The 21,657-nt window shown below is 42.8% G+C and overlaps 2 protein-coding genes across 2 annotated transcripts in view; one reads left to right on the top strand and one right to left on the bottom strand.

Moving 5' to 3' along the window:
- Window positions 1-48: 48 nt before the first annotated feature.
- Window positions 49-7,266, bottom strand: ERI2 (ERI1 exoribonuclease family member 2). Its single transcript, XM_065412529.1, has 9 exons — window positions 7,244-7,266; window positions 6,200-6,270; window positions 6,030-6,113; window positions 5,288-5,415; window positions 4,932-5,088; window positions 3,312-3,412; window positions 2,431-2,512; window positions 1,719-1,807; window positions 49-1,505 (listed from the first exon to the last, which is right to left on the bottom strand). Exons 1-9 carry the CDS (start codon window positions 7,264-7,266, stop codon window positions 144-146), a joined length of 2,097 nt encoding a protein of 698 aa, XP_065268601.1. The 3' UTR covers window positions 49-143.
- A 213-nt stretch (window positions 7,267-7,479) lies between these two features.
- Window positions 7,480-21,657, top strand: part of REXO5 (RNA exonuclease 5) — a 29,233-nt gene continuing 15,055 nt past the window's right edge. The window contains exons 1-6 of the mRNA XM_065412575.1: window positions 7,480-7,544; window positions 9,344-9,450; window positions 14,357-14,522; window positions 17,879-18,000; window positions 18,434-18,560; window positions 20,461-20,548. Coding sequence (XP_065268647.1) covers window positions 14,376-14,522; window positions 17,879-18,000; window positions 18,434-18,560; window positions 20,461-20,548 — 484 coding nt within the window. The 5' untranslated portion in view covers window positions 7,480-7,544; window positions 9,344-9,450; window positions 14,357-14,375. The remainder of the gene's footprint in view (window positions 7,545-9,343; window positions 9,451-14,356; window positions 14,523-17,878; window positions 18,001-18,433; window positions 18,561-20,460; window positions 20,549-21,657) is intronic.

Below are 21,657 nucleotides of genomic sequence, written 5' to 3'. Positions count from 1 at the left end.
TTTGATCTGAAGTAAGCCCAGCAATGTCACTTATGCCCAATCCTCATAAAATTGAAATCTGTGGCATCATTTGCTTTTTTTTTTTTTGTAGTATGAGTGAACACTTAGCATATGTTAAGATTTGGACAAAAATTAATTAACATTCAAGTTCTCATAGAAGGTCTGAGACCTGGATATTTCCTGTGAGAATTTCCTGAAGAATCTGAGTTTATGCCAGGAGATATTAAACCAGCTGCAGTGGGGGAAAGAGTAGAAATAGCATTAGTGGATTTTTCCTTTAGAAGTACATGCTCCCACTTGAAATATCCACAGCCTCTCTTCTTCCCTTCCTGTTTTCCAACAGGACAACTGTAGAATACTTTGCCATGATTTGGACCAGCACTGGACACATTTAGTCTTTTAGCCCTTCGACCACAGTTACATAAGGGTGGAGTCAGTTTGTCACTTTTTACAGCTTTTAAAGATTGGTTCAGGCGGATTGTGGAGTTTAAGAGAACAGTAGGCACTTTGTATGAACTTGAATTTCTCAAAGATAGGGGCTGATCAGAAGATGCAGCTTCATCTTCATGTACAGTGAATGACTGTTTTTTTGATGGAGGTAAAGTTTTCGGACTAGATGGTTTCCTTTTAGGAGTCTGAGAGAAAGGGGTGGAATGATTTCCAGTTAATACTGTACCTGATAAAGTAGCATTTACCTTCGCAGATGGTAACTTAAAAGCAGAACAATTTAAGGCTTGCCTTTGGGCTAATCCTACATCATAGATAGTAGTATTAGGACTTTTGTACACAATAGACTTAGAAGCCTCCAAATGTTCATTACTTTGCCCCAAACATTCAAAGTCTGAATTCTTCATAGCTGGTTCTTTCAAAACCATCCCTTCACCAGAGACTGATGAAGTCTTTGCATCTGGGTCATCTTTAAGCTTCACAGAGTCTGTATTTTCTTCATGCTGTGATTCTGGTATTAAAGCTACATCTTCCCAATCAGCCAACATAGATAAACAATCAGAACTAGTACTTATATCTACATTAGAGATATTAACAGAGGAAATAGTAGTGGAGACAAGCACTAGCCCTGAACCAAGTACTGAAGAGCTATACTTGGAAGTAGAAATAAGATGTCCATTATTTAATCCATTCTGGATGCCCGTCAGTAAATTACAATGAGAAGCCTGTAGTTGTCCAAAGGGAACAGGAAGTCTGCCAATATGTGGAGGTAAGCAGCTTTGGGTTTGACCACATCCATCAATCTTTGTACTGATTCTAGATCCAACATGGACATTTGCAGAGGAACTTGTAGAACTGGACTCTTGCTGGTCTTTTCCCTTTACATTGGAGTTTATAACCATTTTATCAACTTTATTATGTTCATTCTCAGCTAGACAACTGCTGTTGCAAATTCTATCTTTAGCTGAAGTTTCAGCACCATCATCACTTCCCAGTGGATTCTCTTCAGTGGGGTTCACATTCAAAGATCTGGACACTGAATTCTTCTTTGGATGTACCTAGGGATTCCATAAGCAAATCCAAGATTTTGAAAATTGGATGTCAACAGGTTTCAGAAATCAATGTATGAGACAAATGAGAGAGTCTGCGAAGGATGCTTTAACTCAAATTCAAGTTTAAAGTGTTTGTTTTGTTTTTTCAGTGAACTCACCTTTTGTCTGCACTCTGGGACTTGAGGCAAGAAGAAAGGAAGATATGAAGAAGTCACTAACCTTATCCAAAGATTTAGTAATTTTCATCACACATCCATCACAGATCATCCTCCAAGCAAGACGGGCAGTATTCCGAGAATCATCCAACCCTTCAGAAGACATGTTATCATAAACTCTGTTATTTTAATGTACTACTGGCAATAGTAATGATAAGTAGCCTAATGACTTACTTAGGGGAGAGTTAAGAGAATGTAGTGCTTGTTAAAAGGGATACAGACAACAATGAAAAATATTCATCCACAGTACAGGTACAGGATGGGCTGTAGCAGTTCAAGCTCCTCTACGTGACACTATGAGAGTTACAATCTGTGTGGGTGGAAACTTCCATGATTATTCAAATCTTTGGGGATCTCTCCATTTATCATGATCATCAAACAATGCTAATAGTTTTTGTGATGTGTATTAACTGCTACCAGATGGCACCAACTTTTGGTCCTTTTTTGCACTAGTAACTTAGAGCCCAATCTTACAAGTCCTCTACACAAAGCACTGCGATTGACTTCAGTGAAAGTTCTGTGCCTGGAGACCTTGCAGAATCAGATCTTAGAAATGAAAAGCCCAGTGTCCTGAATCATCCAGTCCCTCTTATTCAGATTTTTTTTTTGTAATGCAGAACATTACATAACATGGAAATAATTAGGGTTATAATTGCTGTATTTTGATCAGCTTCATGAAACAGATTCTCTAACAAGAACTGTCATGTTGTTCTCACCAGAATGTTCCCGTCCTGCAAATTCTATCCCCAGATCCTGTAAAGCACCATTTAGTCCTTTTGGCTTTCTAGTGTAGAAGAGCTAAGAAAAAGAAAAACATTTCTAAAATGTTATACTATATTAACCAATTCACTGTTGCTGCCTTACCCTGTCAAATTCTTCAGTTACATATGTACAGTTTGCATCTAAGACAGAAGTAACTGAATAGCCTATTGGGAATACAACTATAAATTGCATCAGTCTGTTCATTTAAATTGTAGTATGTGGTGTAAATTCCTTTTAAATGGAACACAGAGAAAGTATTCCAAGAAACACCTAATATTTCTTGTTTGCTGAGAAGCACAGAATATGCATTTTGCTATGGTAAATGAAAAGTGACTCTATTCAAATAATTTTAGACCAGTCAAGAGTATTTTATTGTCATTCATTTTTACAATACCAGTCGTGCTATTTAGAATGCACTAACTGGGAAAACCCCAATTCTTGTGCTAAATTCAGAAGTGCTATCTAAGCAGAAGAAGCTTACTGTGTTTTAGCCAAGGAGGGAAAGCAGTAATGGAAACATGACAGACCAGAAAGGGAAGAAAGCAGGAAGAGCAAGAGATGGCAGGAAAGTCAAAACAGCTGGAAAATTTCTCATAGGCCTACTGACAGTATAACAAGTGATACAGATTTTGTCTGTAAAATCAAGCCTTCTAGAATTAACATGTGTATAGTTCTGAAGGATACATTGTTCTTTTCTATTGATCAATAAAATGTGTGTGCATGCATACAAGGAACAAATAGGTAACCCTAGTTACTTGTACCTTCACTATCTATTCTTAATCCTTTGAGGTGGAGGTGAAACATTTTTACCCATATAATCTATTGATTCTCTCACCTTGTATGTTGCTCTGAGATCAATCCAAGAGTTTAAAATATCAGGTTTTCGCAGCTGCTTCCTTTTGCACTCATACTGCAAACAAACCCCCAGATCCCAGTCTGCACGAGAGAAAAACAACAAACTTTTCACTCTTTATTTTCATGATTACTAAGTATGTGTATTGATCAAATCTGAATAAACTAGAATTTGATAAAAACACTTAATAGATCAGCAAAATAAACTAACCACAATGGTTTACAAAATAACCACTGCAGGCAGAATGCTTCGCTTTCCTTATACGGGGAACTGATTGGCCAAGTAATTGAAGGCACTAAATCAGGGGTGAGCAACCTTTTTGGCCCAAGGGCCACATCTGGGAATAGAAATTGTATGGAGGGCCATGAATGTTCACAAAATTGGGGTTGGGGTACAGGAGGGGGCGAGGGCTCTGGTTGGGAGTGTGGGCTCTGGGGTGGGTCCAGAAATGAGGAGTTCAGGGAGCGGGACGGGGCTCCGGGCTGTGGGATGAGGCTGGGGATGAGGAGTTTGGGGTGTAGGAGGGTGCTCCAGGCTGGGACCGAGGGGTTCGGAGGGTGGGAGGGGTATCAGGGCTGGGGCAGGGGGTTGGAGTGCAGGGGGAAGCTCAGGGATACTGGCTCCAGGCAGCGCTTACCTCAAGCGGCTCCCGGAAGCAGCGTCATGTCCCTTCTCTGGCTCCTACGTGGAGGCGCAGCCAGGCGGCTCTGCATGCTGCCCCGTCCGCAGGCACTGCCCCTGCAGCTCCGATTAGCCGCAGTTCCCGGCCAATGGGAGCTGCGGGGGTGGCACTTGGGGCGGGAGCAGCATGCAGAGCGGAGTCCCCTGGCTGCCCCTACACATAGGAGCCGGAGAGGGGGCCATGCTGCTGCTTCCGGGAGCCATGTGGAGCGGCCCCCAACCCTAGTCCCAGGCCGTAGTTTGCCTACCCCTACACTAAATATATCTGTCGAGAACTCGCTTCAAAGTTGGCTTAAATCATATGTAAATAGGACAGAACACTGGCCTGTTAGTAGTGTCCAGCAGTCCCATGAAAGAAATACAAACTAAATTGTTAATCTGTAGTCTTGTTTTTAGTCCAAAGTATTAGGATTGCTGCAACTTGGCATCAGAGAAAACAAGTGATGTATGTCACTTCACAATGACCTGATTAAAGAATCATGTTGGATAGGTTCTGAAGGACCTCCCAGCCAGTTGTCTTAACCTAGAAGTATGGTGACATGCCATGGTGACTATAAAGCAAAGGAAATGTGGAATGAACCTCAGAGCCTGGAAACAAAGACACAGGGAGCATCTCAGGATAAATAATCACAAATTAAATGTATTTTTTTGGTCTAGTCCCAATATATATTGTCATCATAGACACACATCAACGGGGTACAGATCAGAAATATATGCTCCCAGAGACTGTATAGAGACAGCAGGGATGATGTAGGACTGAGGCCTGAAGTTAGGACTGTGACACACTGCAGAGCTGTGGTACAAAAGTTTGCATTTACACCTGCCTATACTATGCCAGAGTCTAACCCACACCATCAGTGTTTCACTTTTATGAACACTAAATTCGAGCAAAAAAACAAACAAAGAAAAACTGTTCTTTACCTGACCAAGTAACAAAGGTACTTGATTTTGCTTCAGAAACAGAATGGCTTGAAACATCTGAATTGAAAATAATTTTCTTCTCCCTTTGTATCTTTTGAATCCACTTAGAAAATTGTGATAAGCAAATATTAAGAGGAACCCCTTCATCAACTTGATTCTTGATAGGATAGAACAAAAGGCACATATAAACATCTGTTAGTGTGCTCATCTCATGTTTAAACAATATATGCACTTTTAGACTGTCAGAAAAAATATCTTTCTGCACAGCTGTAAACAGGACTGTTTCCAAAATTAAGATCCTAAAATTTTTTAACTAAATTATAAGCCTCCTGTAATGTATAGTATAAAGACTTTACCTGCTTTATGCCAGTTAGTTCAGTACAAAATTCAGAAAGAATTGGATGTTCCTCAGGCTGGACGTACATGTGGAATTCAGATTCAATCTCTCCAGTTGAAGTGTTTAACAAAACTGCTGGAAATTCAACTAGATTTAAAAAAAGGTTATTTGTATAAATGATTCAAGTTGCTTTATATTAGGATTTAAATTAAATGACTGTTAAGCAAACGTAGATACCATACATAAGGCAGAATGTGCCCCCAGATAGTGATTTTATATTAATGGAAAATTTCTCCATTTCGTATGTATCATAATATATACAATTCTGAATAATACTTATTTCAATATATCAGAGCACGAATGTTATTTCAGAGCAAACAAAGTGTATTCTAGCAGAGTGTTAAATTAAACTATTATATCAAAGAACGCTTACTTATAGAAACATAAGATTAAATTATTTAATTTGCAAACTAATATCAGTGCAATTGATGGCCCTATCTAATTTTAATGCAACTGGCTATATATATATATAGCATTACATGATATAGCATGACATTTAATAATCTATATTTCAAGTTGCAAAAGGCTGATAGTTTGGATATACAGTTTCTGACACTTCATAAAGTGAATGACACTTCTTTCCTGTTTTCCTTTTAAAAGAAAAACTCTGCACTTAAATTATTCCTATTTTACTTTTAACTAAATAAGCCAAACTTTTTTTAGATGCAACTGCTATCAGACATTATTACATTTCCACTTACTTATTTCCTGGCTGTAATGACGTTTACCATCTTTCCAACATGTAGACTCAAAGTCAATAATAATTAAATAGTCAAACGACTGCCCTGCAACACATAAAAGCACCTTGTAAATCTGTATCACTGTTTATAAAATTAAAAGATTTACATTAAGAAGGAAACATACCACTTACTTGACTTGGTTCTAGTCTGATTCTTGCCATTTGAGGAAGTTATGGAACTTTTTCTAATTAATCCAAGTTGCCTTAAAAACAAAGAGAATCATGAATAAATTAGCTATTACAATTGAATCCAACAATGTACAAGATCAACTGTTTCAACTGATGAACTATCCATCAGTTGGTGGGACTGGAATCTCTAATCACACTGGAGTACAAAGAGTTTTTCTTTTAAGGGCTGATCTCCTTGGGATTTCTCTCCCTGTCAAGGTACACCAAAATGTATGTATTAGAGTAACAAAAACATGCACCCATTTACTTAAGCTTCTGGGTACATTTGCAAACCAAAACCACAAAAACTAACTGTATTGGCAGCCTCAATTAATCTCTATGTTGGCTGCATCTCAAAAATCTTTAGGGACAGTCTCAAGAATGCATTTCCATTGTAATCTTAGCTGTATACTGTTACTACATTTATTTCCTCACTCACCCCCCTCCCCGACCGCTTCCAGGTGGCAGGCTGACAGGGGGTATTAGTGGTTTAGCTCAGTTACCAAGAATATAACATCTTGCATTGTTTACATGTTTTTGTTTTATATGTATTTTGTTAACAGCTTTGGGGACACAAAACAATGAAGTCATAGTGGTGAATGTACCATTTTCAGTTACAGTCTAATCGGCGTACGGAACAATTTGCCCCAATCAAACCATGGCAAATCATAATGAGCTTCTCAAACAGAAGCGTTTAAAAATTGGGCTCAATAAAGTGGACCCCTCTCTGCCCCCTTACCTATCCACACCCCTCCACACACAGTCCCCCTCATTTCCCTTCACACATAGGTGCTGGGGGGGCTGCCGCACCCCCTGGCTTCCATCATACACAGGGTTTACAGTTTGGTTCAATGGCTCTCAGCACCCCCACTATACACATTGTTCCAGCACCCCTGCCCTGCCCCCCTCAACCCCCTCCATTCCTCCCCCAACCGCCCTCCATTCCGTCCCCAGCGCCTTCCTCGTCCCCCGTTTCTCTACCCACCTCCCCCCACCATTGGTCCGCACCGGGCCAGCTGCTTGGTCGCCATCTCCGCCCTCAGCACCTGGGCGGAAGGAGCCGCCTACCCCGGCCGCTCCGGGGCGCGGAGCAGCCCGAGCGCTTCCGGCCATTTCAAACCTCCCTCCGCCTCCCAAGAAGAGCCGTTACCGCCCCCATTGATGCTATCGGCGAATCTACTGCTCCGGTCTGGCTCCGAAGTCGCAGTTGCCCACCCCTGGGGAGCCGGGCCGTTCCGCTAGGGCCCAGGAAGAACGAGTCGATAGCCGAGGAAACGGTTGAGGGAGCAGCCGACACCGGCTGAACTGGGTGAGACCTTGGGGCAGCTGTGGGAGGCCTCCTTCCTCCCCGGCGGCCACGGAGGGGGCATCCTGGGGAACTCCCCCCCCCTCCGCCAGTGGGGCACTGTGGGGGCATCCTGGGGAACCCTCTCCAGTGGGGGCCGGGGGGAATCCCTCCCCTCCCGTGGGGCACATGGGCGGGCATCGTGGGGAATCCTCCCCTCCAGCATGGCATCCCCTCGAGAAAGGCCATGTTTTTACCCATTATGGTTGCCAAGGTGTAAACCTGTTCTCTTTTCCTGAGTCTGCAGCCAGATGGTACCAGTGCCTCTGCTGCTGCTCAGGGCTTTGCCACACTGTATCTGAGTAAAATTAACACAACCTCAGTTTCGCAACTGCTCTTCATAACCTTATTGGCAGCAGTGAGAGTGCCAAAAATAATCCCATTTTCATTCTGCTGCTGCTTGGGAAGCAGCTGTAACTATTACAGGAGAAGGGAATTTAACAAAACAAAGTATGAGGTTGGAGTAGTGGAAACACCCCCATGTCCTCCAGCAGGCAGGAGGCTGTGATGGAATCCTCCCTTAAAAACCAGGAGGCTTTGCTGTGGAAGCTTCAAAGAAAGAAGCCAGATACAGATGGTGAGAGAGAAGGCTTCATGTTTTTCTGACTCACTGGCTGATAGAAAAGATGGAGCCTCTGAGTGGAGTCTAAGCAGGGCCGGCTCTAGGTTTTTTGCCACCCCAAGCTCCAAGAGTGCAACTGCCCAAGCAAAAAAAAAAAAAAAAAAAGACCGGTATGCCACCCCTGGAATTGTGCCACCCCAAGCACATGCTTGGTTTGCTGGTGCCTAGAGCCGGTCCTGAGTCTTAAGAACAAAGCTGTAGAAGAAATTCCACAAACTGAAGCAGGCTGGTATGGGTGGCCCATATCACACAGACCAGGGCCTCCCCAAACAACCCAGCATGGTCCCGCCCACACTCCACCCCCAGACCGCCTCCTGCCTGTTTCCAATTCCCACTCTTCCCCCATGGCCTGGGCTGGGGCTGGCAGGCCTGCAGCTGGAACTTGGGGCAGCTGTGGCCGGTGCTCACTTCTGCCCAGCATTCCGGTGCTGAGGTCACCTGCCTGGTGCTCCAGCGGAGGAGAGGGGGCGGAAAGGGTGGAGGATTGGCAGGGTCTCAGGCAGAAGGGGGGTGGGTGGGATTGGCCTCCCCCCAGCAGGAGGTTCATGTGCCGCCCATGGGCTGGCATTTCACCAGACTGTTGCCCTCTGACCTCACTCATCTTTTGATCTCTGGGCAGTAGTAGTCTGGTAAAGTTTCCAAGCCTGGAGGTAATCCTGCACTGGGAGGAGGAGGGTGGACTAGATCAGTGGTTCTCAACCAGGGGTACATGTAGTCCTGGGGGTACGCAGAGGTCTTCCAGCGGGTACATCAACTCGTCTAGATATTTGCCTAGTTTTACAACAGGCTTACATAAAAAGCACTAGTGAAGTCAGTATAAACTAAAATTTCATACAATGACTTGCTTATACTGCTCTATATACTATACATTAAAATGTAAATATAATATTTATATTCCAGTTGATTTATAATTATCTGGTAAAAATGAGAAAGTAAGCAATTTTTTAGTAACAGTGTTCTGTGACACTTCTGTATTTTTATGTCTGATTTTGTAAGCAAGTCGTTTTTAAGTGAGGTGAAACTTGGGGGTACTCAAGACAAATCAGACTCCTGAAAGGTGTAGTAGTCTGGAAAGGTTGAAAGCTACTGGACTAGATGGTATAGCAAAGTTATTGTTTTTTATATATTCTAATTTTTGCAGTTCACCTCTTCTGTGCAATAGCTGGAGGAAAATCACTAAACAAGAGCAGCAGGGTTATGTGACTGGAGTACTGACAGGCAAAGTTTAGTACCATCACCAGTTAAAAGGTAAGGAACAAGCTCCTGCACCCTGAGATGCTGTGTGAGGTTGTGACGGGATCCCCGGGGTGCAGCCTATTACACTGGGCAACATCTAGATTAAGCAGTTTTTCTCACCCCACTGGATATTGCAGTTCTTAATGTACAGGTTTGTCCCTTAAACTGGGCCAGTCCCCTCTGTTGGGGTCTTCAGTCTTCTGAGTGTTTTTGTTGCTTGCAGCATAGGTGGGGGCAGGAGAAAGTGGCCACATGCTGGGCCTGTGTTCTGTTTTATACCCTTGGCCTTAGTCCATGTCTGGTGGGCATTACTGAGTCCCTAGGCAAGGTTGAGCAATTCCCCTGGTGTGGCCTTATGCAGGTGAGTCATTGAATTGTAGCTCCCTTGCTGGACAATGGCTGTTAATGGTGGTTTGACACCCGCCCGGACATTAGTTACTTTCCTTGGCATTGTCTCTGGAGAGCTAGTATTTGGGCGCTTCCCAAACCCACAGCATATTTTAGTGACAACCATACAACACAATTCTTATAACTTCATATGCATTAATGATATGCATATTTCGATAGAACAGTGACTTTCAGCAGATCATAACCTTTCTCCTGATACCTCACATGGCCTGCTTTATCACAATTATATATAAATGAGGAATATGGGGGTTACCGGGTGCTCCCCCAAGGTATAGAATGTCACAGAGGTCAGTACAGGAGTTTAAATAGAAGTTAGGGTTTTCAGAAAGGTGGAATAAGAAACCATTTCTGTTTGACAGCTTTCAGAGTAGCAGCCGTGTTAGTCTGTATCCGCAAAAAGAACAGGAGTACTTGTGGCACCTTAGAGACTAACAAATTTCTGTTTGAGTTCATCATCATAGCTTGTCCATCCAAAATTGCAGGCAAGACCTGGTGTTGTCACTTACCTTTAATAGTTCCTCAGGAGTACAGGATGTGTTTGCCTATGCTCTCAACAATCACATTTGGGTTCATTCTTCAGCTTCCACTTGGTCACATTGTCACCAGTCTTTGCCACTCTAGCTCTCTCTCCATTTAGAGCACATCAGTATTGTCATTTGAGGCCAGTGCCTGGGGGAGTTGTTCTGAAGAAACCGGATTCTCCAAGATCATCGGCATTTCCTGCCATTTTGTTACACTATAGCCTTCCACAGTAGTATTTTGAAGTAAGGGACTTTGAGAGGCAAAGCTCTTTCTGGACTTCAGCCTCTTGCATGGTGGAATGTGTCCATGCAGTATATGTCTCGGGGAGACAACCAGGTGCATGATTCTTTTTACTGAAGGCATCCCACTTCACAGATGGTGGTGCAGTCCCTGCAAGATAGTATAGCGACAGTGTGGGAGTTGGTTTCAAAGTTCCTGTGTTAATCCTACAGGATTAATTGAGTTGAGTATCAATTTGGTGTGCATGGTTTGAGTGTAACTAGACTGGGGCACAGTACTCTGCATTTGAGTAACAGAGGGTGAAACAGATTGCTCGGAGTGTGTTGTGATCAGCTCCCCATTTTATGTTGGCTAGTTTCTGGAGAATACAATTTCGGGAGTTCACTTTCTTTTTCTTGATGTGCTCTTTGAATGTCAGCATTTGGTCTAAGGCAGTGGTTCTCAGCCCATGGGCTGCTTGCAGCCCAATCAGCACACAACTGCAGCCTATGTGACAACCTCAGGGCCATATAGGGAGTATATACATTGTGTGAATGCAGCCCACATAACACAGAGAGAGCTCCATATGTGGCCACAATGGTAAATAGGTTGAGAACCACTGGTCTAATGTGACCCCAAGATACACCGGATGTTCATAGTGCTCAAGGATTGTACCATCCCACAATATCTGGAGTTTTTGTTCGGCTTGATGGTGTTTCGGGTGAAAGGTGCACAATTGTGTCTTGCTAGGGTTGGCATTCAAGAACCATGTGCAATAGTATTTTTCAGTGGAGGCAATTAGAATGAGTTCAGTGTCCTCAAATCTTTCCATTTGGGTAGCGATACAAAGATCATCTGCATAAGTAAATCTTTGCATGTTGGGGAATTCTAGCTGGTCATTTGTGTAGACATTTAACAGCAAGAATGATAGCACTGAACCTTGGGGCAATCCATTCCGTTGAGTACACCATCGACTTTTCTGCCATCCATCTTGACAAGAACATCAGTTCGAGAGTAAGGAGGAGATGACTATACTATCTTGTTATTTCTCAGAATTCTTGCCAATTCAGTAGAAGTGCATAACGGTTCCTAGTGTCATAAGCAGGTGATAGCTCAACAAACACAGCCCCTGTAATTTTGCAGATTTTGAAGCCATTTTAGAAGTATTGAATTAGGTTTGCCACTTGGCCGCAGCATGAACGTCCTGGGTAGAAACTGGCTTAGTCTTCAGTCAGTTACCCTTCCACTATTGGTGCTATTCTACCCATCATCATCAGCTCCTATAGCTTGTAGGTTGAGCAGAGTAAGGATATTGGGAGGTAACTCTTTGCAGAGCTAGGGTCTTTATGTAGTTTAAGTAGTGCAACCACTTTGGCCTGTCTCCACACCCTGTGTATATGCATTATCTCCATCCAAGAGTTAAACTGAAGCAGCCATTTCTGTACTCTCGTCCTGAGGTGCATGTAGTAATAATAGTTCATTAGCTATACCATCGAGTCCAGCTCTCTTTCTACATTTCAGGGTTTTCATGACTATTGTCAGCTCCTCAGTGTTGAGCTGCTCATTGTGGACTTTGCTGTCTCCAAGGAGCAAGCAAAGTTCCTGCTTAACTTGTTTCATTCTGCACTTTACTTTGTGGCCTGGTGTGCCACTTAGCTGGGAGAGACTGTGGCGATGTGCTTTGCTTGTTGTCCATCAGGGTTCAGCTAGCAAATGGTGGCCTATGCTTTTTAGCTATTATGTCACAGGTTTGTTATTTCACTCCGTTCCCTCCAGCGGTTGCGTCGCTTCTCTCTAATCTCGCTCGTAAGCATTTCCCCAAGCCCAGGGGTTTCTTCACCATTCTGAATATTTCTTATATTGTTGACTTGTCTTTATATGTACCTGGGCTTTCAGAAATGTCCAACGTCCCCTAGGGGTGTGCCTTTGGGCAGTCTTCCGCATCAGGGGGACAAATTTTCCATGGTGCTCGTGTGCTGGAGTAACATTACAGATGGCTTCATCCAATTCAGAGAGAAAACCTTCCCAGTCAGCCTTTCTGAAGTTGAATCTCGGCAGATACTCTGTTCAAGTTGAAGAAGCAAGAGTCACGATGGACTGGACAAAACCTCTCCATTAGTAGCAGCAGTGCAATGAAATTGAGTTTTGAAAATCAGGCTGCTGTACAGTTGACTCCTTGCTGATCCAATCCATTGTTGTGCTTAACCCAAGAAATATCAATGTTTAAATGGGAACCAAGGCGTGCTGAAAACAGTGCTATACTTTGTGACGGTTTTTGGGGTATCCAGAACTGTGAGTTACCTTTTTCCCCCCGCCCCCTGTGTGAGGGGAACTTGCTTGTGCTTAGTTGAGTGTCAGCTCCCTGCATCCAGCAGCCTGTTAGCCACCCAAGCATTCGCCTCTGGGCAATGCTAGCCCTTATTTTGCTTTGCAGGTTAATAATAGTTACTCCCCAGTCCTTGAGTCCCTTTGGGCTGGTCTACACTGGGGGGGGATTGATCTAAGATCTGCAACTTCAGCTACATGAATAGCGTAGCTGAAGTCGAAGTATCTTAGATCAATTTACCTAGGGTCCACACGGCGCGGGATCGACGGCCTCGGCTCCCCCGTCGACTCCGCTACCGCCGCTCGCTCCGGTGGAGTTCCGGAGTTGACGGGGAGCGCGTTCGGGGATCAATATATTGCCTCTTAATGAGACGCGATATATTGATTCCCGATAAATCGATCGCTACCCGCCGATACGCTGGGTAGTCTGGACGTACCCTTTGAAGCATTCCCCTGTAGTGCCCAGCCCCTTATCCACTGAACACGCACAGAAATACCAGATCTGCTGTCCCCAAAGGAACAGTGTATGCACCAGCTTGTATGATTCAGCTCAGGATTAGTACCTAACTTAATACTACAGCACTGAGATAAAGTGAAACCAAGGATAAGTTTATTACCAAAGATTCAAGGGGTAGTTAATAAGAATATTGGAAACAAATGGGTACATATAAAACAAAATCATAACACGCTTTCTAGAGGCTAAATTTAGCTAACAGTTTAACGTCCTGTCTAAAGAAATTTATCTCACCCTGAAGTCCTCGGCAGCACTTCAAGCAAGGTTGGCTGAGATTTCATATTCATGCATGTAAACACACTGCCTGTTTAATTCTTAGGTACTGAATAAGGGGATGTCTTCTTTGCCTTTTACTTATACTCCCCAAAGTTCATTGTCTGAACTCACAGAAAGGATAACCACCCGTGGCTTATTTTTCCTGCGTGCTGCTTCCCTATTGACTACACCTCTCTTTTTTGACCTTTGTATATACATAGGTTTCCACTGTGTTAGCTTACAATGCTTAATTTACATCCTGACAGAGAGACAAGTGAATAAATGTCTCTTGTCTGACACAAACCTGTTTTGTTCACCTCTGCTGGTGTCTCATACTTTGATACAGACACGAAGAACATATTATCAGTATATATATATACATAACTCCCTACCTAGTAGCTACACATACATTGCACAATGATTTTAATGACCATTGTGATCCTGGCTTTCATTTAAAAACCTTATTGAACAGCTGTATTATAGCTGTTCACACGATGTTCTTTGGTGAACCAGAATGTATGTACCAGAATCAGGACATTCCAGCTGGCATTAACAAGTTCTTGGGTCACACAGCTAAATTCACATCATATTACAAATGAAATTATGACTGGACTTGTTTTTAAATGTAAAACCCATTACCAAGAGTATGACTGATTTCTAGTGTTTTAAATGTAGGTACAGTCTGTTCTAAGCAATGTTTGCAAATGAAATGGCTGAGGCAACCTGCATAATTGGACACAAAAGGCCCCATGAATGTAATGAAGAAGTGGAAGAAGCCCAGAAAACTAAAAAGAAAAGGAAAGTAGATGAAGACACTTGCCAAAACCAGCACCAACGTAAGGTAATCAGTGTAGTCAATAATTTGTTATATTACACATGTATGTAGGTGGAGATCCATCATAGTTATATCTATTAGCTCATTTTCAATTCATGATCACGTCCTTCTGAAGAGGTATTTTTGCTCTTATTCCTCATGAATGGTGTGGCAAAAGTCAAACTCCCTGCTATTATATATTCCATTTTATATATGACTCTGTACAGACTTTTTTTACAATTACTAGTCCAGCATGTATAATTCCTCTCTACTTTCCTGCTCATGGTTTCTCTCAGGATGAGCCTGCAGATGAGACCTTTGAAAGTGTAGGGGGAGGAGGGATAAGAAGATTTAAGGATTTAGGAGAAAAAAGCACCCAGCTCTCTAGGGCCGGCTCCAGGGTTTTTGCCGCCCAAGCGGCGCAAAAACAAACAAACAAACAAAAAAAAGGCCGCGATCGTGATCTGTGGCGGCAATTCGACGGGAGGTCCTTCGCTCCGAGCGGGAGTGAGGGACCATCCGCCAAATTGCCGCCGAATAGCTGGACATGCCGCCCCACTCTGGAGTGGCCGCCCCAAGCACCTGCTTGGCAAGCTGGTGCCTGGAGCCGGCCCTGCAGCTCTCCTCCCCCCTTAAAAAAACCTATCCTGTTTTCTTTTCAAGAGTCACATCCATTTTCTCCTAAGATGTTGCATGTTCTTTTCCCTTCTCACCCAGCTGCTTTAGGTGGCCTGATCTGCAGGCTCAGGCCTTGGCTACACTGGCGCTGTACAGCGCTGCAACTTGCTGCGCTCAGGGGTGTGAAAAAACACCCCCCTGAGCGCAGCGAGTACAGCGCTGTAAAGCGCCAGTATAATCAGTGCCTGCAGCGCTGCACGCTCACTCGCAACGCTGCAAGCTACTCCCCTCGGAGAGGTGGAGTACATACAGCGCTGCGAGAGCTCTCTTGCAGCGCTGGCAGCGCGACTACACTCGCGCTTCACAGCACTGCCGCGGCAGCGCTGTGAAGTCCCAAGTGTAGCCAAGGCCTCAGTTTGAGAGAACCCAGGAGTAGGCCAGGTGGCTCTAGCCAAGGCCTCAACCCAGCCAAAACTCATATCTCCGTGTCAGTCAGTCAGTCACATCTGCATCTCTCAGCCTTTTCTCAGCACATGCACAATATATGCTGAACTCATGGAAAGTTTGAATTCCACATTTTTCAGGGAGATTTGTAATTTTTCACATCTGTGCCAGCTGTGAAATAACACAGCTGTTCAAAAGTTATGAGTTTTTGAAGAGGGTTGAGGGTTTGTTTTGTAGAATGATGATATGATAGATGTAGGCGGCTGGCTGTTTGAAATGATTATTTTAATGCTGCTGAGATTTTATTGTATTACTAATTTCTTGTTAGGGCACCTCGAGCCTTGTATAGGTATTTTAGTAGTAGTAAGAATTAACTATAATAATAATAAAGTATGTGTTGTATATTATTAGTTGTAGATGTAATAATAAATTTTGTTCCTGCTGCAAAAACTTGAAACCTTGAATCTCCACTTTAAAATCTTCTGCTAGAAAATACTAATGTTTTTAAGAAAGTTTCATAAAAATAAACATGATCCACACCGAACAACTACATGCTTTTTAAAGAAAAGTACATCTTTGAGCAGCGTTGCATCAGATTACATCAGTAAATCTACATCTGATGGAACATAGCACAAGGTCATATGACACAAGTCAGCCCAAAGCAATTATTGCACAATACATTAGATACCTGAGTTAAAATTAGTGTGGTATCTACTCTGGGGAAATTATAAGCATATCAAACATGTGAACTGAGTCTTATTTGCACCTGATTAGAGACTGAAGTGTCTAGATACCTGCTAGTTGCCAGGTAGACTTTGTTAATGGAAACTGCTGCTGGACTATTTTGTAGCTCTTTCATTAGGGTTCATTAAAAGTGTCGTTACATATTTGTTCAACCTAGCATGATAGATGAGAAACTATTATTATGAGCCATTGTGTTTAAGAATTACCTTAGTAAAAATACTTGGACCTAACAAAATTGGGACCTTGTTTTAGACTTTTCTTATCTGATTTTATGACTTCAATATGTGCACTAGCTCAATTTTATATTAGCAGATTATTAAATACAATTTAACAAAGGGCATGCTAATGTAATGAGAGAACCCTTAACGGTACCTGCTAGGTACCCTTAACGGTACCTACATTTTACCACATGGCATTTTGTGTCATGACTATCAATCAGAATGTATCAGAATCGCATCCACAATATATGGTAGGGGAAATATTTTCAGTGTGTGGAATAACGCTATATATGATGAAAAAAGGTCCCATCCTGCAAGGTGCTGATCTCTCCCTCAACTCCCACTGAAGTGAGTGGGAGTTGAGGGCACTCAGCACCTTGCAGGAGTCTCACAGTGCCTCCTATATTTGGATCCATATGCTCTTTCTATTTTCCTTGTCCTGTGTGCTTGTGTGGCAGAGTTCTCCATACTTTCAGTAGGCATTCAAGGCATGATTATTGCTCACCACACTCTATTCCATAGCTACTTTTCTCCTCTATATAGTACAGTTCCACAGCCTCCCTTTCATTTTAGCAACTGCAGCCATGGCACCTTTCCCCTACCTGCGTATAATGTAGAAATATCTTATAAAATTGCAATGGATCGTACAATCTCCATTGGAACTGGTTTTATTGCCTATGAAGGTCCCCAAAACTTTTTTTTTGCTCCCTTCTAGCAAAGTAAGAGACACCTGCAGGCTCCATAAACTGCTAAACTGAATTTTGTATGTTGAGTTCTTCATTTCGACTCTAATAAAGTGATCTCTGTGACTTTTCCTGCTGCTGTTTTCCTTTGATTGTGCTGATTTTTCTGCAAGTGGACAGCAAACCCATCTGCCCAGAACAGATAGGATAGTGTAAACTGAGTAGAAAGGTTTAAACAAGTAAACCTGCATGAAAGGGACACAGATTTAGCCCTGGTTTAAATGGGCACAACTCTACTGATGGCAATGGGAGGTGTGTACGGAGGGCAGAATACCACAGCTGAGTTAACCTAGATTGTGAGCTCTATAGAGCAGTGAAAGTTTCTTTATTGTATATTTGTCCAGCGCTAGACAGCAGAGTCCCTGACTGGGCACCTAAGCTACTGTAACTAGTAATTATTAATAATACCATGTGATCGGAAAGGAGAATGTTGCCTAATGATTGAGGGAAACCTAGCAATAGGAAATAGTGTTTTAAATGTTCTTGGTCCTATCACACCAATAGCATTAAGATGCCCTTTTGCAATACAATCCCCTTCATTTTTTCCACTGAACCCCTACATTATTTACTTAGTTGGGCATGTAAATGGTTCTTTGCTTGCACTCACTTTTTGTAGGAGAAGAAATCCCGCTTGTCAGCTGAGTTGTTTGGTGAGGATTGTGAAATCAGCCATGAACAGGTATATGAGTTCCTAAAGTACGCAGCTTTGGGAAAACGTCACAATGCAGCGCAACCCAGGTATAGTATATGTTTATATTCTAGACACAATCACATCCCATGCCACTGTACATATGCTAACCTACCTAAAGGCACATAAGTACTGTTTTTAAATATCCTCTGATTATTTTTGCAACATTGTCACCATATCGGCCATCTATTATATAGATGAGTCATAGCTAGATTTTGATTGTGTACTCATTTTGATGAACATGTACATGAGGCAAGTTATGGGGATGAATACTACAGTAAAGCTCAGAGCTCTGTCTTCCCCATGTACGTTGTTTACATGATGATGTGCTTGTATGGACCAATATGTAAGATAAAGGGCTAGATTCTGTTCTTACTGAAGTCAGTGAGAGCTTTGCCAGTGACTTACATGAGAACAGAACTGGTCCTATGTTTGTTTAATTTTAAAGTATTGATAACTGTATTGCTTTGATTTCTAATGCAGCTGGTGCCGTATTTATCACCAAAGACACCTGGCTAAGGTTGTGGTTATTGTTCTTCAGGAAGTCAGCCAGCTCTATTTCTACAGGTTCTATTTGCAGTTCAAACATCTCAGAAGGGCATTTCAACATGTAAGTTCCCAAACTGTGTTTCTATCAAGTAAGCTTTTTCAGCCAACAATGCCCAAGTGGTTTAACTGCTACAGTGAAATTATTCTCCTCCCACTGGGAAGTGGACATCTCTGAATCCCAAGGGGCAATATGAGAGAATCCCCCTCCCTTCCTACCTGCTGTTAGCCCAGGACAAAGGATCAAGCTCTGATATTAGCCCAGGACAAAGGATCAAGCTCTGATATTAGAAGCAGAGTGATTAAAGATTTGTAGTTTTTGAAGTCATAAAATGTTAAATAAAATACATCAACAGTTCCACACTACATGTATAATATTTTCTGCATCTTCAAGAGGGTGAGGATATTCTAAATATATCTCAGTAGACTTAGGACTTGTTTTCAGTGGGTATAAATTGGGAGAGGTTCACCAGCTGAGGATCTGTCCCATAGTGTTTGCAGACCATGCTGTGTTTTATGGTAACAATTCCTCCTGTTCCTTGAAGAGATTATTGCTGAGGCAGGATGTAGTAAAGTTCTTTTAATTTGCCCAGCTACATTTAATCCCCTTTATATGTCTTATTTATTTTAACAGTGTGCTTTGAATCAGTAAAATCTTAGGAAATTCTCCCTTAGCTGCAGCAAACATATGTTTCTAATTTAGAGCAGTTTCCTAACTTTCCAGGAACAAGGAACCATCAGTTCTGCTTCTGCCAATGAGATGCTGCACTGAGCCTGATTGCCTCTGGAAAGCCAAGGCTATAATATGATAATTGAGTAGCTACAAAAGAGTCCTGTATTATTCAGCTAAATCATTGTGATGTTCCCTTGAAAATGTATTGTTCTTTATAAATGATGGGCGAAGCCCAGAAATAAGTGAATAATGAGACAGCAGTATTTCTCGGCAGTAGAGGGAAAGGGGTGGTCCATCTGGAACAGAGGTGGAAGCTTGTGACAGGAAGATGGGGGGGACCAGGCAGCTGCAAAGCTAATTATGATTATATTTTTTTAATAAAGGTCACTTTAGTTTTCACTGCTGCTTGTTCCTTAACTCTTACCGCTGTAACAATTAACAGCATTTTACTTAAGAATATGGTGTGCAGATTGTGGATTTATGGAGCATCATGTCATGAGCAAAAACAACAAGGAGTCTTTGTAGCACCTTAGAGACTAACAAATTTCTCTAAGGTGCCACATGGACTAACACGGCTACCCCTCTGAAACATGTCATGAGCAGTTTCTCAAGAAGTTAGTTGCAAATCATACTCACTTAAACACAAAAAATTGCACTGAACCACTGAGGACATCTGTCTCTAACTTAAGTTAGTCTTGTATACAGGGCCGGCTCTAACTTTTTTGCTGCCCCAAGCAGCAAAAAAAAGCGCCGAACCCCCCGCCGAGCGCCGCGCCGCCGGACACCCCCCCGCCCCGCCGAGCACCACACCGCGCCGCCGGAACCCCCCCCCCAGCGCCGCGACCCGCGCCGCCCCCCCGCCGAGTGCCGCGCCACCGGATTCCCCCCCCCCCCGAGCACCGCGCCCCGCGCCGCCCCCCCCGCCGAGCGCCGTGCCGCCGGAGCCCGCCACCCCCCGCCGAGCGCCGCGCCGCCGGAGCGCCCCCCCCCCACGGAATGCCGCGCCGTGCTGCCACCCGCCACCCCAAGATTGGCCGCCCCTTACCAGGTGCCGCCCCAAGCATGTGCTTGGTTGCCTGGTGCCTGGAGCCGGCCCTGCTTGTATACTTACCCTTCTTTGACCTCAGTGGAATTACACTAGTGGCAAATTTGGCATGGGGAAAGATAAAGTGTCAGAATTTCCATAGTAGTAAGAGTACTGTTCCTTACTTGTTAATTTAATTTTGAAATATTTTACTTTTGTTTGTGCAGCAAAGTCCTTTAACATGTTTTCTTTTTTGTTCGATAACAGAGATTCAGTTTACCGCCTACTTCAGCTAATTTTATAGCTAGTGTGTGTGGAGAAGGAATAAGTATGAAACATCAGAACAGCATACAAGGTACCTCGCTTTGCACTGTCAGTTTCAACAATTGTTTACCCATTTCAGAGGATGTTTTGAATCTGTTTGTATCCTATGCAATCAATTTTAAACTAAATATAGTTTATGCAGGATTACAAAATACAACTGGTTTAACTCTGAAATAAATATCTCTAGCTAATTTCTATTAGTCTGTTTTGCTTATTACCAAAAGTAAATGTGAAGGAAGTTTACAACAACAAAATTGTAAAAGGGATATTAAAGCTGCAAATTTTTCTCTTATGAAGCTGTTGTAAGTATTTACACTATCATTCTAAAATGTATTTTATAAGAGAAAGATCTCTGAAATAGATTCAGGCTTGTTAGGTATTCATTTCTTGACTTCTGCATTAGTCTCAGTAATAATTCTTTGTTATGCTGAACAGTGAACTAGGTAAACTACAGTGTGGTGACAGCTGGCTTCTCATTATTTATATTCCTTGTGATCCTAACTGTAATTTTAGGGATCGGTCTTACACTCTTTGCACACTCAAAACTCCACTTAAAGTCAGTGGAAATTCTCAGTGCAAAGAATACTGAATCGGGCCCTGAACGGATGAATTAGCAAGTTTTACTTTGTAATGTTTTCATAGATAAAGTTTTCTAAAATCTGGACAATAAGCTACAGTCACAGATTGGAGTTTCAGATAAGTTTTTCCTGAAGTTATGCTTCTTTATGTGACTTCAAACATAACGGTAGAAAGGCTTGTTTAGTCTGGTGATCTGGGGACTGGACGGGGCGTCAGGAGACCTAGGTTTAGTTCCTAATTTACAGGCTTCCTCTGTGACCTTGGGTAAGTCATTTAACCTACCCTGTACCTCCATTCCCCTTTAAAAGGGGGCAAATACCGCCTTATTTCCCAAGGGGATTGTGTGGATAAAATCCATTCTGTTTGTCACGTACTATGACAATGGTTAAAAAATAACTTGGATAGTTCAATAAACACTGTAACAAACACCTTTGCTAGAACTTGTATTTTCCTAGTGTAACACATATCCTTAGTATCACCTAGTGGAGTGATCCCCAAACTGGGGTGCAGAGGAACTTTGGGGGAAGGGGGAGAGGTGGCAGGGCCGGGGCCAGCCCCCTC

The sequence above is a fragment of the Emys orbicularis genome, chromosome 10, assembly GCF_028017835.1.
Source record: "Emys orbicularis isolate rEmyOrb1 chromosome 10, rEmyOrb1.hap1, whole genome shotgun sequence".
Lineage (NCBI taxonomy): Eukaryota > Metazoa > Chordata > Testudines > Emydidae > Emys > Emys orbicularis.
This window is presented reverse-complemented; position numbering and strand designations above follow the sequence as displayed.